Below are 13,244 nucleotides of genomic sequence, written 5' to 3' on the forward strand. Positions count from 1 at the left end.
ACTGTATAATGTCAACAGTAGAATATTTCTCCTTGAATTCCTTATCATCAAGAATCAAAGGCCATCAGAAAAGCAGAAAATCAAGCACATAAAAGTGCACTTCATGCTTCCTATTTATACATTAATGTCTGGATCTTAAGACTTCATTACATGGCTCCTAAAAGAACAGAACAAAGGAGTAAAATTCACATATTTTGAGCCATCTACAATGCAGGCAAGTTTCTGGTGTTATTTTTCATTGTTTGTCATCTAAATAAGATGTGATTTCAATGCTTTTGTATCGATTGAGTGCTTCATGCATTTTAGTGGAAAAAGAGTCTGTTAGGCTAAAGTCCTGATACCCAGGTAGAAGAAAGAAGTATTAAAACGTAAAAACAAAAGGGGAGGTGTTGAGGTTTAAGTATAGATTTACACTTTGTCTGATTTTCCAAAAGAAGGGATCCAATAGTGAAGGATGGACCAATGAACTGTTCATTTCCAGAGCAATTTGTAATGGCATTTTGAATTGTCAGTGAAGTTTTGTTAGTCTGATTGTTTAAAAGAAAACATGAGGTATCAGTTTCCCTGTGTTTCTTGCTGATAGTATTACTCTGCACATCCTATCAGATACCAATAAACGTGTTCTCTTCTGCTTTTATTCATGCTGTCTTAGATGAAGATCGTAGTATGTTTAAAAGCACCTTCTTTTCTAATAAGACAAATGCATGTGAACATTGAGCTTAACTCAGTAATCAGGCTTCAATTAGGGTTTTGATTTTAATAGTAATGCATTCTACCTAAAAGTCTGAGAATAGCATTGGTGGGTAGGCAGACAGAGACACGGTTTCTGTTATTCTGTTTATTTCAAGTAATTTCGGGTATGATAAAACTAATTCTGTATGAAGTCAGTTATTTTACTTCTGATATAATTCAGAGGGGAAGTTGAATATCGAGAGCTGTTGCTATACAAAATATCCAATCAGAGGAGCAGTGTGCAGTCTCTATTTGAAATGATAATTCCAAGTCTTCTCATATAAATTAAAAAGGAGAGATAAATAAACCATAAAATTTGTTTGACAAAGGACTAACGTCTGGGATCGGCAGTCTTGGGGAGAAAAGAACCCAACAATCTAAGCAAAAAGTTTCAGGGTGTTTCAGCCCTTACCTTGTGAGACTGTAAAAGCATGAGGATGCAGGTGCAAAAGGAATTGTATCTGAACAAGTACAAAGAAAACCAGTAGGATACAGGTGCAAAAGGAATTGTATCTCAACAAGTGCAAAGAACAGTTACCAGTAAAACTTCCTCTAGTCCAAGTGAAATTTAGAATTCAATATAAAATGACACTTCCTGTAGAAGTACTAATGGGAAACACAATATGCTGCTTTTCTTGGCTGACAGAGCAGAAAAGAAACTTAGAGGACTTTTTCTTGTTTTTTCTTGAAAGCTAAACTGGGAGAAGAAAGGGGCAAATGCTGAATATATTGATTGAGATATCTTGTGACCTGTGAATACAGCTCAATGTATAGAACAATATGCCCTTTTTTGCTTATCTTGCACAAAAAGTTTAATATTTGCTCTCTTATTTCCTAATAAGGGTGAGTGTTACAGCTTTAGAAGTTTCCGAATGAAGTAATGTATTGGGTCTCTGTATCCTGTGGGCATCAGCTATGAGCCACTACTCATGTTGGGGTCTGACTGCATTGTACTGATGCAATCGGATTGTAGCACCAGGTGGGAGGATTGGTTTTCACTGGAAGAAAGAAGAATGAACTACTCTAATGCACCCGCACAGTGGAGTGCTGAGCACAACAAATAAGTACACATCCTTTGAAGCTTTTTTCTTTTCAGTGATTAAATTCTGATGCTGTACTTATCAAGAAAGCCACTAGCTTTAAGCAGTTTTCTAATCTACTTCCATTTTCCTCCTTCATCCCAAGACATCCAAGTTCCAACACACTATTTTAGAAAGGAAAATTTTAGTGATAATGCATATCTTATGGAGATGCAGTATGCCATTTAGAAAGCCAACGAACAGACTCTTGAACATTTTGTAATGCTATATTAATACCAACTGATTGTTCCTCATCAACTTACCGTGACTGCTAACATTACCAATGTCTGCTAAACATATGATTTGTGGAAAGTTAAAAAAATGCTACAAGAAGTGAATGCAGAACACCCAGAACCACTGCAGCCGTGGGTTAGAGCTTCCTTCTTCAAATACATGCATGCACAGGTGGATGACAGTCCTGTCGCGTTCTTGAAGGTTACAGATGCCAAAGTCACTCAGGACTTTGATTTAAGAGCTATTTAATAAAATTAAAATAAAATTAATCATCTGACTGAAAAGCTGGGATCAGATAATGTTTAATGAATGTATTAATTAAACTCTAATCAGCAAGTTTCCAAATTAACACTGTGGGCTGCACCCTGCTGTGCTAGAATAATCCTTTTTACATATTGCGTGCTATCTGAATGCAATCAGAGATCTTAGATAAACTGATACTGTTGTCCCCTTGGATTAGCTAAATCTTAAGGCTGTACAAAAAAAAAAGTAAAAAAATAAATAAAAAGAACAGAAGAGCACACAGGGTACATAACTTGTACATGGGCTTCAGTAGCACTTGAAGGGATCTGTTATTAGAAGTGTAGTCTCCTCCACCATAGCATAGTATTTCCAGGAACATGCAGAAAGAAAAATACAGTAACTTAAAAAGCACATTCCTTCCCCAAACCCCTTTTTTCTGCCAACAGATAATGAATACTACTCTAATAACATATAATGAAGTAATACTTTAATTATAACAGGATCACAATAAACTCCCACTACTGACCATCAATAAGGAGGCATTAATTTGCCCCAGATCTGCCAAATGTTTACATCAAAATTGACTGGCAGCTTGATCTGCTTTGCCCTGTACAGAGAGAGGGGAAGAATAAGATGCAGAAGTCACATTTATAGTCCCTCATAGGCGCTACTAATACAACAGTGCCCGTGCACAGTGCAAGTCAGGCATTTCAACCATTAAAAACCACAAGTTACAGTACGAAAAAATGTCAAGAGCAAATAGGGCAAATCCTTCTCAGCTCATGTGTACTGTCATTTTGAGATGATATTCCTTATTTTCTGTTTTAAACCAACATTTAGTGTTTCTGATCATTTAGTCTGCTGCTTTGCCTCATTCCCAGGTGTTGTGTAGTGATCAGAAGTAAACCCTGAGCATGAGACACTAGAACTCTGAAATGACAGCAACCATGTAAATATCTGTTCACCTGCATAAATACAACTGTTGTACAGCTTCAAAGGTTCTTTAGACTCTTAAAACTCTTTCATCTGATACAGATCCTTTTTTTTTTTTTTTTTTGTCTACAGATTAGAAAATGCCGATGCTTTCCATGAGCAACAAACTGTCATTCTCCCAACCAGTGAAAGGTAGCTTGCAACAAACTCCAAAATAAGAATTTGCCATGAATCTTTATTTTTAAATGCATAGAATGAACAATCCACACTGCCTTTAGCAGTTTGACAAAGGAAAAAAGATGTACATGTATCTGATAATTTCATGAGCATGTCACAACAATCTTAAGCCTTTAGTGAAAATATGGGCAGGTAATGCAGGTTGCTGACTACTAGTGTAACCAGCTTTGCTACTACCCAAGGCACTGGGCAGAGGGAGCTGGTGTCATCCCATTCTCAACTTGACCTGAGCTATGACATGCGCTCCCACAAAAAGGCAATTAAAAGCAGCTGGCTGAGAATGGGGTGGATACAGAGAAAACCAATCCTGAGATTGGCATTTTGAAGTGTAGGATAGAAAGAGATACTACAGCTTAGTTTGAAGGTAGGGAGAAGAGGTTGGAGACATCTCAAATTAGCAGCCACAACCGCAGCAGCTGATGATGACTGCACCTGTGACTGTTGGTGTCATCACAAGAACCTAGGGTATAATTAGCAAAGTACAACAGATGTCTATATTTTTAATATAAATGTGTATAATTTCTACATGTTTGTGTCAAAAACGTGTTATGGTCAACAATGGTGGAAGATGAGTAAGAAAAGGGCGTGATTTGGAATGAATTCTAAACAGACAAACAAAAAAACTGTAACAATTCCTGTAACAGAGCTATTTAGGATCTTTATGCAACATAAATATGTGTTGTAAGATTAAAAAGCGAAAAGATTAATGGCACTGTATTAATGTCAGTTTCACTGGCAAGGCCTTATTCGTGTCCTTTCCCAAATTAAAAACAAACAAAACAAAAACACATACCAAAGCTTTTGAAATGTGTTTAAATAACTTCTCCAAGTTTCTCCATAGTTGTAAAAAAGTTTTATTCACCTCTCTCCAAAGCTATTCGCATGAATCAACAAGCATTTAGTGAGGAGACCTTATAAATTTATTAGGGATTTTTATTGCAAGCTTTCTTATAAACAAGACAAATATATACTCAGAAAAACTGGACCCAGAGTATCAGACAATTAAAGTTTTCACGCTTTTAATATATTCAATATTTCTATAAATTCTGATATTTTAGTTATGAACTTTATAAATGTATACCTGCATAGCTTCCTGAAATCACTACATAATTTTCCAGAACACTATTACCACCTACTGAAAGAAATTTTCACTAGCTTTCCATTACTGTTCTTAAGAGATTACTTCATGGTAGGATATTCCCTGTCTGGAAGTATTTTGCATATGATTAAAACCCTATAAACTTACCAATTTATATATGTTTATAAACTTATAAACATATAAACCCTATAAACAAGTAACTTTTCCCATGTAACTCTGTCTCTTGTAAGGTTTCTGGCCTTTTAAAATCCTTTCAGTGACTGCAACACAACAAATTATATATACTTTATGGATTTCATGCACAGTCTTTGTATAATTGTAAACTGCAATATTTATTTTATTTAAGGTGGTGTTTTAAAGTCATTTATTTTAGGTCATGTGACACCGCTTACAGCAAAGTTGGTTGCATTACTTGTTAAAACATTAAGTAGCTATGCATGTACAGGTAACAGTCTTTAGATTTTCACTGAATGTGTAACATTATATACACAAACTTGACAGACACTGTAATTATGCATTTTACAACACAGAATTAACTGGTGATGAAAGCCTGTGTATAAAAGCTATAGTGCACAAAGGGGCTAGCAGTCATATCATTTCAAACTGTACCACGACAAAACACGTATTTCCGTAGTGAGGTTTTGAATGTGAAAATTTGCTCTTACAATAGTTTCTACAAAAAGCCACACAATCCAAGTCCTGAAAAACATTCATGCCTATAAATTACGTCCATTACTGGAAGAATTTCAATATAGTTAGGCAACAACTATTTTCAATGCCTCTTAAAACTCGTACAAAAAAATATACTTTTCCATAAAAATCAGAAAATAAAATATCTGAAAACAGATATGCAGCATATCCCAAATGTTCCGTGATAAATTTAGAAAAAGAAGAGGAATCCAGTCTTAAATTCTGCTCTCATACATACAAACCATTTAAACTGAGACCTATGCATGATGTTTGTATACTTGTCAGGAGCATTTTACTCAGTCTCTAAGTCTAAAATGCAAATGTTACGGAAAGTATGAAAACTCTTACTTCAGGAGTTTCACTTTGTCCTTTAAAACTTTGAATTTGGGATTGTTACTCACTTTCTTATTAAATATGGCTAGGATATCCTCTTCTGATTTGTGATGCTCACCAGCTACTGCATAATACTGAGCTATAACCTGCACAAAGAAAGAGGAAGAGATTTCAGTTAGTAAAGATGATACAATAGAGCAATAATACATTAATGTTATTGTATTAAAAGTACCATGGAATCCATCGTGTTATTGTTTCTTTGCAGAATTTCCTGCACTGAATTTCCTCTCTATTCTAGTAAGCTCTAAAAAATATGTCCACCTGACATTCTGTCAATTGATGTTCTGTTAAATAATGTCAAACATATTTGTTTATATGGGAGAGGTTTTTATAAACTTTGTAATTACAGAAAAAAAAAATCTCAAGACCAAAGTAGATTTAAGAACAAAAAAGGTGTTCTACTATACCTTTTTTCGTAGTTTTTTAATTGAAATTTCATTGTCTGGAGCTTGTTTCAGAACTGCTTTGATGGTTCCTTTCCAGTTGAATTTACCTAGAGAATAATTAAGCAATTTATATAATACTGTAAGTAAAATCAGGTATTTCCAAGTCTTCTCTAGCAAGAACCAGCCTTCAACCTACTACTTCTAAAACCAATCCAGCTACCATCACATTTCACTGTTACCTTACTGACCCTACTACAACAGGGTGTCTTAAGTCAGTATGTGCTGTTTCTGAAGATTTTAATAGGATAGCCACGAAGAACCAACATGCTGGGTTGCTTTTACTGAAGTTCTGTGTTTCGGCTATAAAGCAGTAACCTTTACTTAACACAGGAGCAGTTGGGAATATCCCATCTTCCCACCCTTACAGCAAAAACAGAGACTTTCACACAATACCCACTTCAGAGGTCATTAATTGGTTTCCAAAATAAATTAGCAAATTAAGTTTCCAAATACACAATCTCCATGTTCAAGTACAGGTATTTTCCAATAGTAATGAAGTGCATTGGCTTACCTAAGCATAAGTTAAGGTCAAACACAGATAAACCTCAAATTTATGATTCAATGAGCAAAAATGGGGATGTAATAAATACACAAATACAAGAGAGACAAAACTGCCATCATTTTTCTTCTATATTAGCTAAGGTGCATGGCAGCAGGGAAGAAACCTAACGTGGTGAAACAAATATGCCAAATTCCTCACTGTTAGTGAAAGTAAGAGTGGCTGAAGGTTGCTAGCACAAAAGTAACATGAGAGAATTCAGCACCAGGTGTACAGTGTAGCACAGGCTACTTCCTTTGGAACAGAATGCTATGACTGAGGCACAACTTATTGCATAGCTTGCTGCAAAAGTATTGCACTTAAATTCTGCACTAGGTCTTTTGCAGAATAGTTTTTTAACTGCTAGAACTCCCCCTTTAATAATACCTTTATCTGTTCCCACAGTTTCTTCATTGCCATTGGTGTTTTCTGTTTCCATGTCTTCTGAAATGCTTTCAGTTTTCATTCTCTTCTTTGTGATATGAGGTTCCTCTAGAGGTGAAAATTGAATGAAAATAATATTCACAAAAAAGCAGTAAATTAGAAGAAACATTCTTTAAAGACAGTTTCTGTTCTTGTAAAAGAAGATTGTATTGGCTAAGATGTTCACATTTTGTAAAAGGACTGACTACAACCAGCGTGTTAAAAAAATAAATCAAATTTTGTATATGCAATGTTAACTGATTGAAAAATTCTACTGAAGTAGATTATTGATCTTTAAGGCACTGACAAGTCTCTAACACAATAATACATTAAATAGGATGGATACCTTCTGCATGTTTATGTTTGCGTTTCTTTCTATTTGTTTCCTCTTCTATTTCATTCTGATGGCCATTTCCATTTATTTCAAATTCATTCTCCAAGCTCTCCTTTCCTTTTTTAGACTTTTTATTCTTTTTTGTTTCTGAGTTTGCAGGCTGGTTTTCCAATTTCAGTTCTTTTTTCTCTTTCTTGTTGTTCTTTTGTCTCTCTTCTTTTCGTTCTCTCTTATTCTTTTTCCGCTCAATTTTATCATCTGTAACTCCATTTTCTTTTGCCACTGTTTTTTCCCCAATTTCTGCAGTCTGGACTTCTTCCTTCTCTTGTGGTTTGTCAAGTTCTTTTTTGCTTGACACCTTTTGTTCAAAGACAGATTATTAGAATTTTTACATGCCTTTTTTGATAATGCAACTTTTATCCAGTACATTATTCATGAACGCCACCAATATCCTGAATTTGGTCTTAACATCACAGGCAAAGTGTTATCTTGCAACAAAAATCTTTAGATCTGCTTAATTTTATTTTTCTATGTTTTACAAAATATGTTGCATTATGTAAATAGTGTATTTATTACTTTGATACATGTTTAAATACTCAATTCTCAAGGCATTTAAAATGCAGTATTGCAATTTCTAAGCGCACAAGGTTGATGCGAATGCCAGAAAACATGAATATGGCAAGACAGACTATTAGGTACTTCCTACATTAAAACAATAGTCAGCAAACCCTCGTTAGCAGGCAAAGATACTTTTCTGAAACTGCTATTAGCAATTAGTCATATTACCAGAATACAAGTGATAGGCAATGTGCAGCTCAAAGAAGTGTCCATGTAGTCTTTTAATATATGTTTGCTAGAAGTAGTAAGAGTTGTCTCTCCTGTAACTTAAGAGCTATGCAGATAAACATTTTTGACTGCATTCCTGTTGTTTGATATTGAACATCTAACTTAACTTACATCTCTGGTTGCTTCAGAAAAAATATCCCACACCTGGTCTTGCAAAGTTGTGTCAGTAATTCTCAAACTGTTCTTCATCCAATTCTGTGCAGGAAAAAAAAAAAAAACAACAGACACAAGCAATAACTTAAAAAGGTGCATCTCATTTTTTTCTTGAGTACCATATGTCCAATTTTATATTTTTTTTTAATTTAAGAATTTGATTACTGCTTGTGATGAAGATCTGGTTGGATGTTTACTTTCTATGAATACCTTATAACTCCATGCTAAATTGTTCTGTTTTGTACCTACATATTAACGCCTATGCCATGCCTTTCAGTTTTCTCACCAACAGTAATCCAGAAGAGGTTAATATTAAAGACTACTCTCAAGTTTTTTAACAGTGCTGGTTGTGTTAATGTCCTGTTAAACCTTTTGGCAGTGGAAGGGGAAAAAAAAAAGGCCTAGTTGTAATTCTTTACTGATACAACATAAAACATTTGGAATCTGCTATGCCTGTGAAGCAAAATTCAGTGAAGCATCCTTTGGGAGATTGAGTCAGAATGCTGAGCAACAGAAAAATTCTTAAAGAAAGAGCATCTCAAAGAAACCAGAGTCACAGAAATCAGAATTCTTTAAAAATATGTCTAAGAATATGGACATTCAATAGGAATTGCAAATTAAAAAAAAAAAAAAAAAAGTTTTTAGAAAAATGAACAAGCCTACACATGGAACCATCCAAGCCTAATCTCCAAGTCTGACAAACTTTGTGAGTCTCTGGCTTAACAACTAATTAAAATTGCGCTGTAGAGAGTCCTTCTATAAAAAGAGAAATATGTTTCAAACATATCCTATTTGAAACTTGGCTATTACACTATCCACTTCCCAATGCTCAAATAAAGCAATTTGTATCACCTTTGTTGAAAGAATGGCACTCGCTCAGAAAGTCTATTTTTAAGCTCACTGCACAGACCACTAAAAATCTCTTAAAACATACCTGAAATTTTGCTTTTTTTCTTGGAATGTTATCAAAGATACGCATTTGCTCCAAAATGTTCCGCACTTTAGGGCTGATATTTGGCTTCTTCACTACTTCATGAATTTTCTGAATGAAGAAAACCAGAATGAAATCAGCAAAGCAGCGTAACGATCAAATGATGCGTGCAAGGTATGCAAGTTGGAAATACATTTGACAGAAATCACACACAGACTGTACAGCCTGCTGAATCCACTCAATAAGCATGAAAAAAAACACTAACCTTTAGTTTTATCATTAGATTGCATAAGCATCAGTTACCTCTATAAATATTCATACTTATGCACTAAGCAGAGACAATCAGGACTGCTCACCAAGTTACAACCTATAATAAAAGCATTTTAAAGTAAATTAACTGTACAGTTAATTGTTAAAAAAAATTGTTAAAGTTAATACAGTGGAGTCCTGTGAAAAGGGTCTGCATTGATTAAAGGAACCATCAACTGCTTGATTGTTTTTTGTAGAATTTTAATTTCTGGAGTTAACTATGAAAAGCAGGCTCGAGTTACTTGAACAGCACTGCTGCTTGCTGTGGCAGAAAGCTCACACTGTACTCTGAGCTTACCATTATTTAAAGATGCAGCCACTGGAAATCCTTCCTCTACTTGTGAAAATCTGCTTACCGAAAGGTTTTATGGACCTGTCAGTAATTCCTCTCTTTTCTGTGCAGAAGATACTTACTACTGACAGTTTTCATAGCAACAGCATTCACATCATACTGCCTTCGAAATTCTGATGATGTTATATCTCAACAACGACACTAACCTGTTGACTTTAACAGTATTTTTTATATGCCTTGAGGATGAATGTAGTACTTAATACTTTGTTGGATTGTCTTCTATATGAGATAGAAGTCAACAAATCCGTGGATAAAGATGAACTAAATTCATATAATGGGGTTTAAAAAACATGCTTTTAAGTTTCTTCTTAAAGCCCTTAAAGGAAACTAATAGCCAAAAGAGGGCAGGTTATTAGGACAGGAATTGTAGGAGATGTCTTCTGTGATCCGTACTCTGCTATGCGACATATTTACAAATGATCTGAAAAGAGGGCAGGAAAATTTTCCTGATGATATGAAGCTATGCAGGATGAGGACCGTGAAGAATTCCAGGAAGGTCTTTAAAACGACAGGGTTTAAGTTGACCACTGGTGCTTAGAAACAAGATCTTGGGGTTGGAATTGCCAATTCTATGAAAATGTCAACACAATGATCAGGAGCAACCGGAAAAAAAGAGCAAAATAATGGACAAAAGTCATTAAGAGCAAAGAAAGAAGCAGCAAACAACATTGTGACACAAAGTAATAAAGTCTACAGTTCATCCATATCTTGAACAGTTTATGTAGTTCTTGTAACCTCATTTCACAAGGATAGAGTGGAACTGTAAAAACTAGAAGGAGATAGATTTGAAATAAACACAAGGTGTATTTCTTACCAGCAGGAGCAACAGACCTGCCAAAAGAATGTCGTAAATATTGGGAAACACAGATCTTCGGTTTTATCCAGTAGAGACTCTCTAATATCTTTAACAATTATCATCAACAGTTATTTATCGTATCAGAATTTAATATAAACCTTACCTGAATCCACTCCTGTTGTTTAGCATCTCCTTTGTTAGCTTTGGCTTCAAAATCCTTTCCACCATATTTCTGGTCTTCACTTACACACTTCACATGGTCCTTATAGTCATCACCCCTGAACAAAGAAGATTTTTAACTACAGTTCTGTAAAGCATTTCAGTCCTACAAACTATGCAACACTTATGTAATCAGGAAACTGAAGTAATAGGTAGCATCTGTCATTTATGCCTCAATACTGTCAATGCTCATGTAAGAAAAGCTCAACATGGTTAAGTACATGCTTATATGACTGCTTACGTTTTTGTCATGCTACAGCATTTAGCAGAAATTTGACTTGCAAAATGAGATCTGAGTCTTCAGTATACTGCTGCATTTATTAATAAGTCTTACACACATTTATTCATGTAATATGCAAAGCTGTTAGCAAATACTTGTACTCACATCGACACACTTTAAAATTAGTAAGACAGGTAAAAATGCTTGCAAAAAACTAATTTCTAAATACGGATACACTAGCATAGTAATGCAGCTTTAATCAACGTGTAAGTGCCCCCAAAAAGGAACAATTACCACAAATCTTAATCTTTTGTCAGTGAAGTAAGTACCTGGAAATAAAACCATTATTTGAGAATAATCTCATTTTCTTAGACAAATACATTTGTATTTTGAAAGCAGATAGTAGCACTGCTTTCTTCTGTGTGACAAGAGAGAAGTGCTTATGAGAAGTGACAAGTTCAGCATTTTGTACATTACTGACAATTTCACTCTCTCTGCAGTAGCAGAATAAAAACAGCTGTGAATCGAAAGATGAAATAATAGTTAAAAAAATAAAAAACTGCAATTCTGATTACAATGTGGTTTAATTGTCCTTTGGTCACAGATCACAATGCCTAAGAATAGCATCTTCTTACTGTGAACACTCTAATGTCACTTGGCTGTTAGGCAACTTCCCAATACTGTATCTTGGAAACCCATAATTTTCCCCGAAGGATTTAAATTTTAATATTCAGCTGCCTAACTTAATACTTCAATTAACATTTAAGGAATGACAAGCATAGCAATATTACTTCTAGCAATGCCTAGAAGTAGTATCCAGTGTGTAGAAATGGTCTGAGTGCATACTCTCAGTGCATATTCTCAGCCTGCTTTATCTAATGCTAACGGCTTTCCCAGCAACATAAATCATGATTCTTGTCAGTCTTATGCCAATGTCCAAGTAGGATCAGGAAAGATACCAAAAGCTGCTCACACTTCCACTCTGGACAAGTAAGTGCAAGGAGTGTTGCTGCACATCTTTCTGCCAGTTCAGGAGAACCTCCAAAGCCCTTGTTCACGCTTTGATGATTAAGTTTGAAATAAACGTTCCCACTTAAAAGTGGGAATATAAATTTGAATTATTTGAAAAGTGGAATATAAAATTGAATTACCCAGACATTGCCAAAGTTAATTCCAACACACCAAAGAAAAACTTTAAATTTGTGACACCCACTGCAGAGTGAAGAAGGCTATTTCCCAGAATTTACCTACCAGAAATCCTTGCCACAATCCATGCAAGAAAGGCACTGGCAGTTTCTGCAGATGTTCACATGTTTTTCAACTTGTGCTTTCTTCACAGACTCTCCGCAGGTATTGCACGTGAAAACAACCATGTTGGCGAGCGGGCGGCAGCTCCCCTCAAACAGGCACGCTCCTTCTCCTCCCCACACAGGCACAGCCCTAGAAAGACAAAAAGGAGGGCCTTGCTTTTACAACTTGAAAGAAGCGTTCAGATGGTTGAAAATCGCTGTACATCTAAAACTCATTTTGTCTGGTATCTCGAGCACAAGTGAAACCAGCAACCCTGAACCCTGTAACTGTGAAACCAGTCACTCCCAGGATCTTCTCGTTTGTCCGCAAACTTTATGACTGCCAAACGCTGCTGCCCACCTTTAATAGAAAACAAAAAAGCTCTGACTACGACCACCGGCGATTCCTCGTGAAGTTCACCTCTCCCCTTTAACAGTCCTACGGCTCGACTTTCACCAGCGCCTTTCCCAACTGGCTGCAGCACCCCATATCCCCACCATCTCTCTCCCACCAGCTCTCCCCGACCCCGGGCTTTCCTCCCAGCCCCGAGCCTATCGCTTGGCAGGCGGCGATTCCCGGTCCCCCCGAATCCCCCCCACCTCAGCCCCCCGGGCCACCAGGTCAACCCGCTCAGGGCAATGGCACGTGCCTGCGCCCGCCGCCCCGCTCCCGCTCCAGTCGCTCCGCGCCTGCGCCGGGGGCGGCCCTCGGCTCCCTCCGCCCCGCTCCTCCGAGCCTCCGCCGGGG

At 36.3% G+C, this 13,244-nt stretch overlaps 1 protein-coding gene across 2 annotated transcripts; it reads right to left on the minus strand.

Annotated features, from left to right (window-relative positions):
- Window positions 1-1,850: 1,850 nt before the first annotated feature.
- On the minus strand, window positions 1,851-13,238 carry LYAR (Ly1 antibody reactive). Of its 2 annotated transcripts, XM_082758924.1 has the most exons (10): window positions 13,147-13,238; window positions 12,459-12,647; window positions 10,932-11,046; window positions 9,315-9,422; window positions 8,339-8,422; window positions 7,394-7,739; window positions 7,012-7,116; window positions 6,048-6,133; window positions 5,649-5,726; window positions 1,851-2,286 (listed from the first exon to the last, which is right to left on the minus strand). In XM_082758924.1, the coding sequence occupies exons 2-10, from the start codon at window positions 12,578-12,580 to the stop codon at window positions 2,263-2,265; spliced, it is 1,068 nt and encodes a 355-aa protein (XP_082615050.1). In that variant the 5' UTR covers window positions 12,581-12,647; window positions 13,147-13,238; the 3' UTR covers window positions 1,851-2,262. The 2 variants fall into 2 exon arrangements, with proteins under 2 accessions (XP_082615050.1, XP_082615049.1); XM_082758923.1 differs by lacking the exon at window positions 1,851-2,286 and having other exon boundaries at window positions 3,909-5,726.
- Between the last annotated feature and the right edge of the window lie 6 nt (window positions 13,239-13,244).

Source organism: Aythya marila, assembly GCF_965140915.1.
Source record: "Aythya marila genome assembly, chromosome: 4".
Taxonomy (NCBI): domain Eukaryota; kingdom Metazoa; phylum Chordata; class Aves; order Anseriformes; family Anatidae; genus Aythya; species Aythya marila.

Coding starts and splice junctions, on each gene's coding strand:
- LYAR (XM_082758923.1), bottom strand. CDS start 12,580: ATGGTTGTTTTCACGTGCAATACCTGCGGAGAGTCTGTGAAGAAAGCA. Junction 7,740..8,338: donor TTTCTGAAGCAACCAGAGAT/GTAAGTTAAGTT, acceptor TTTGAACAAAAG/GTGTCAAGCAAAAAAGAACT. Junction 5,727..6,047: donor TTAAAAAACTACGAAAAAAG/GTATAGTAGAAC, acceptor TTCTTTGTGCAG/GTTATAGCTCAGTATTATGC.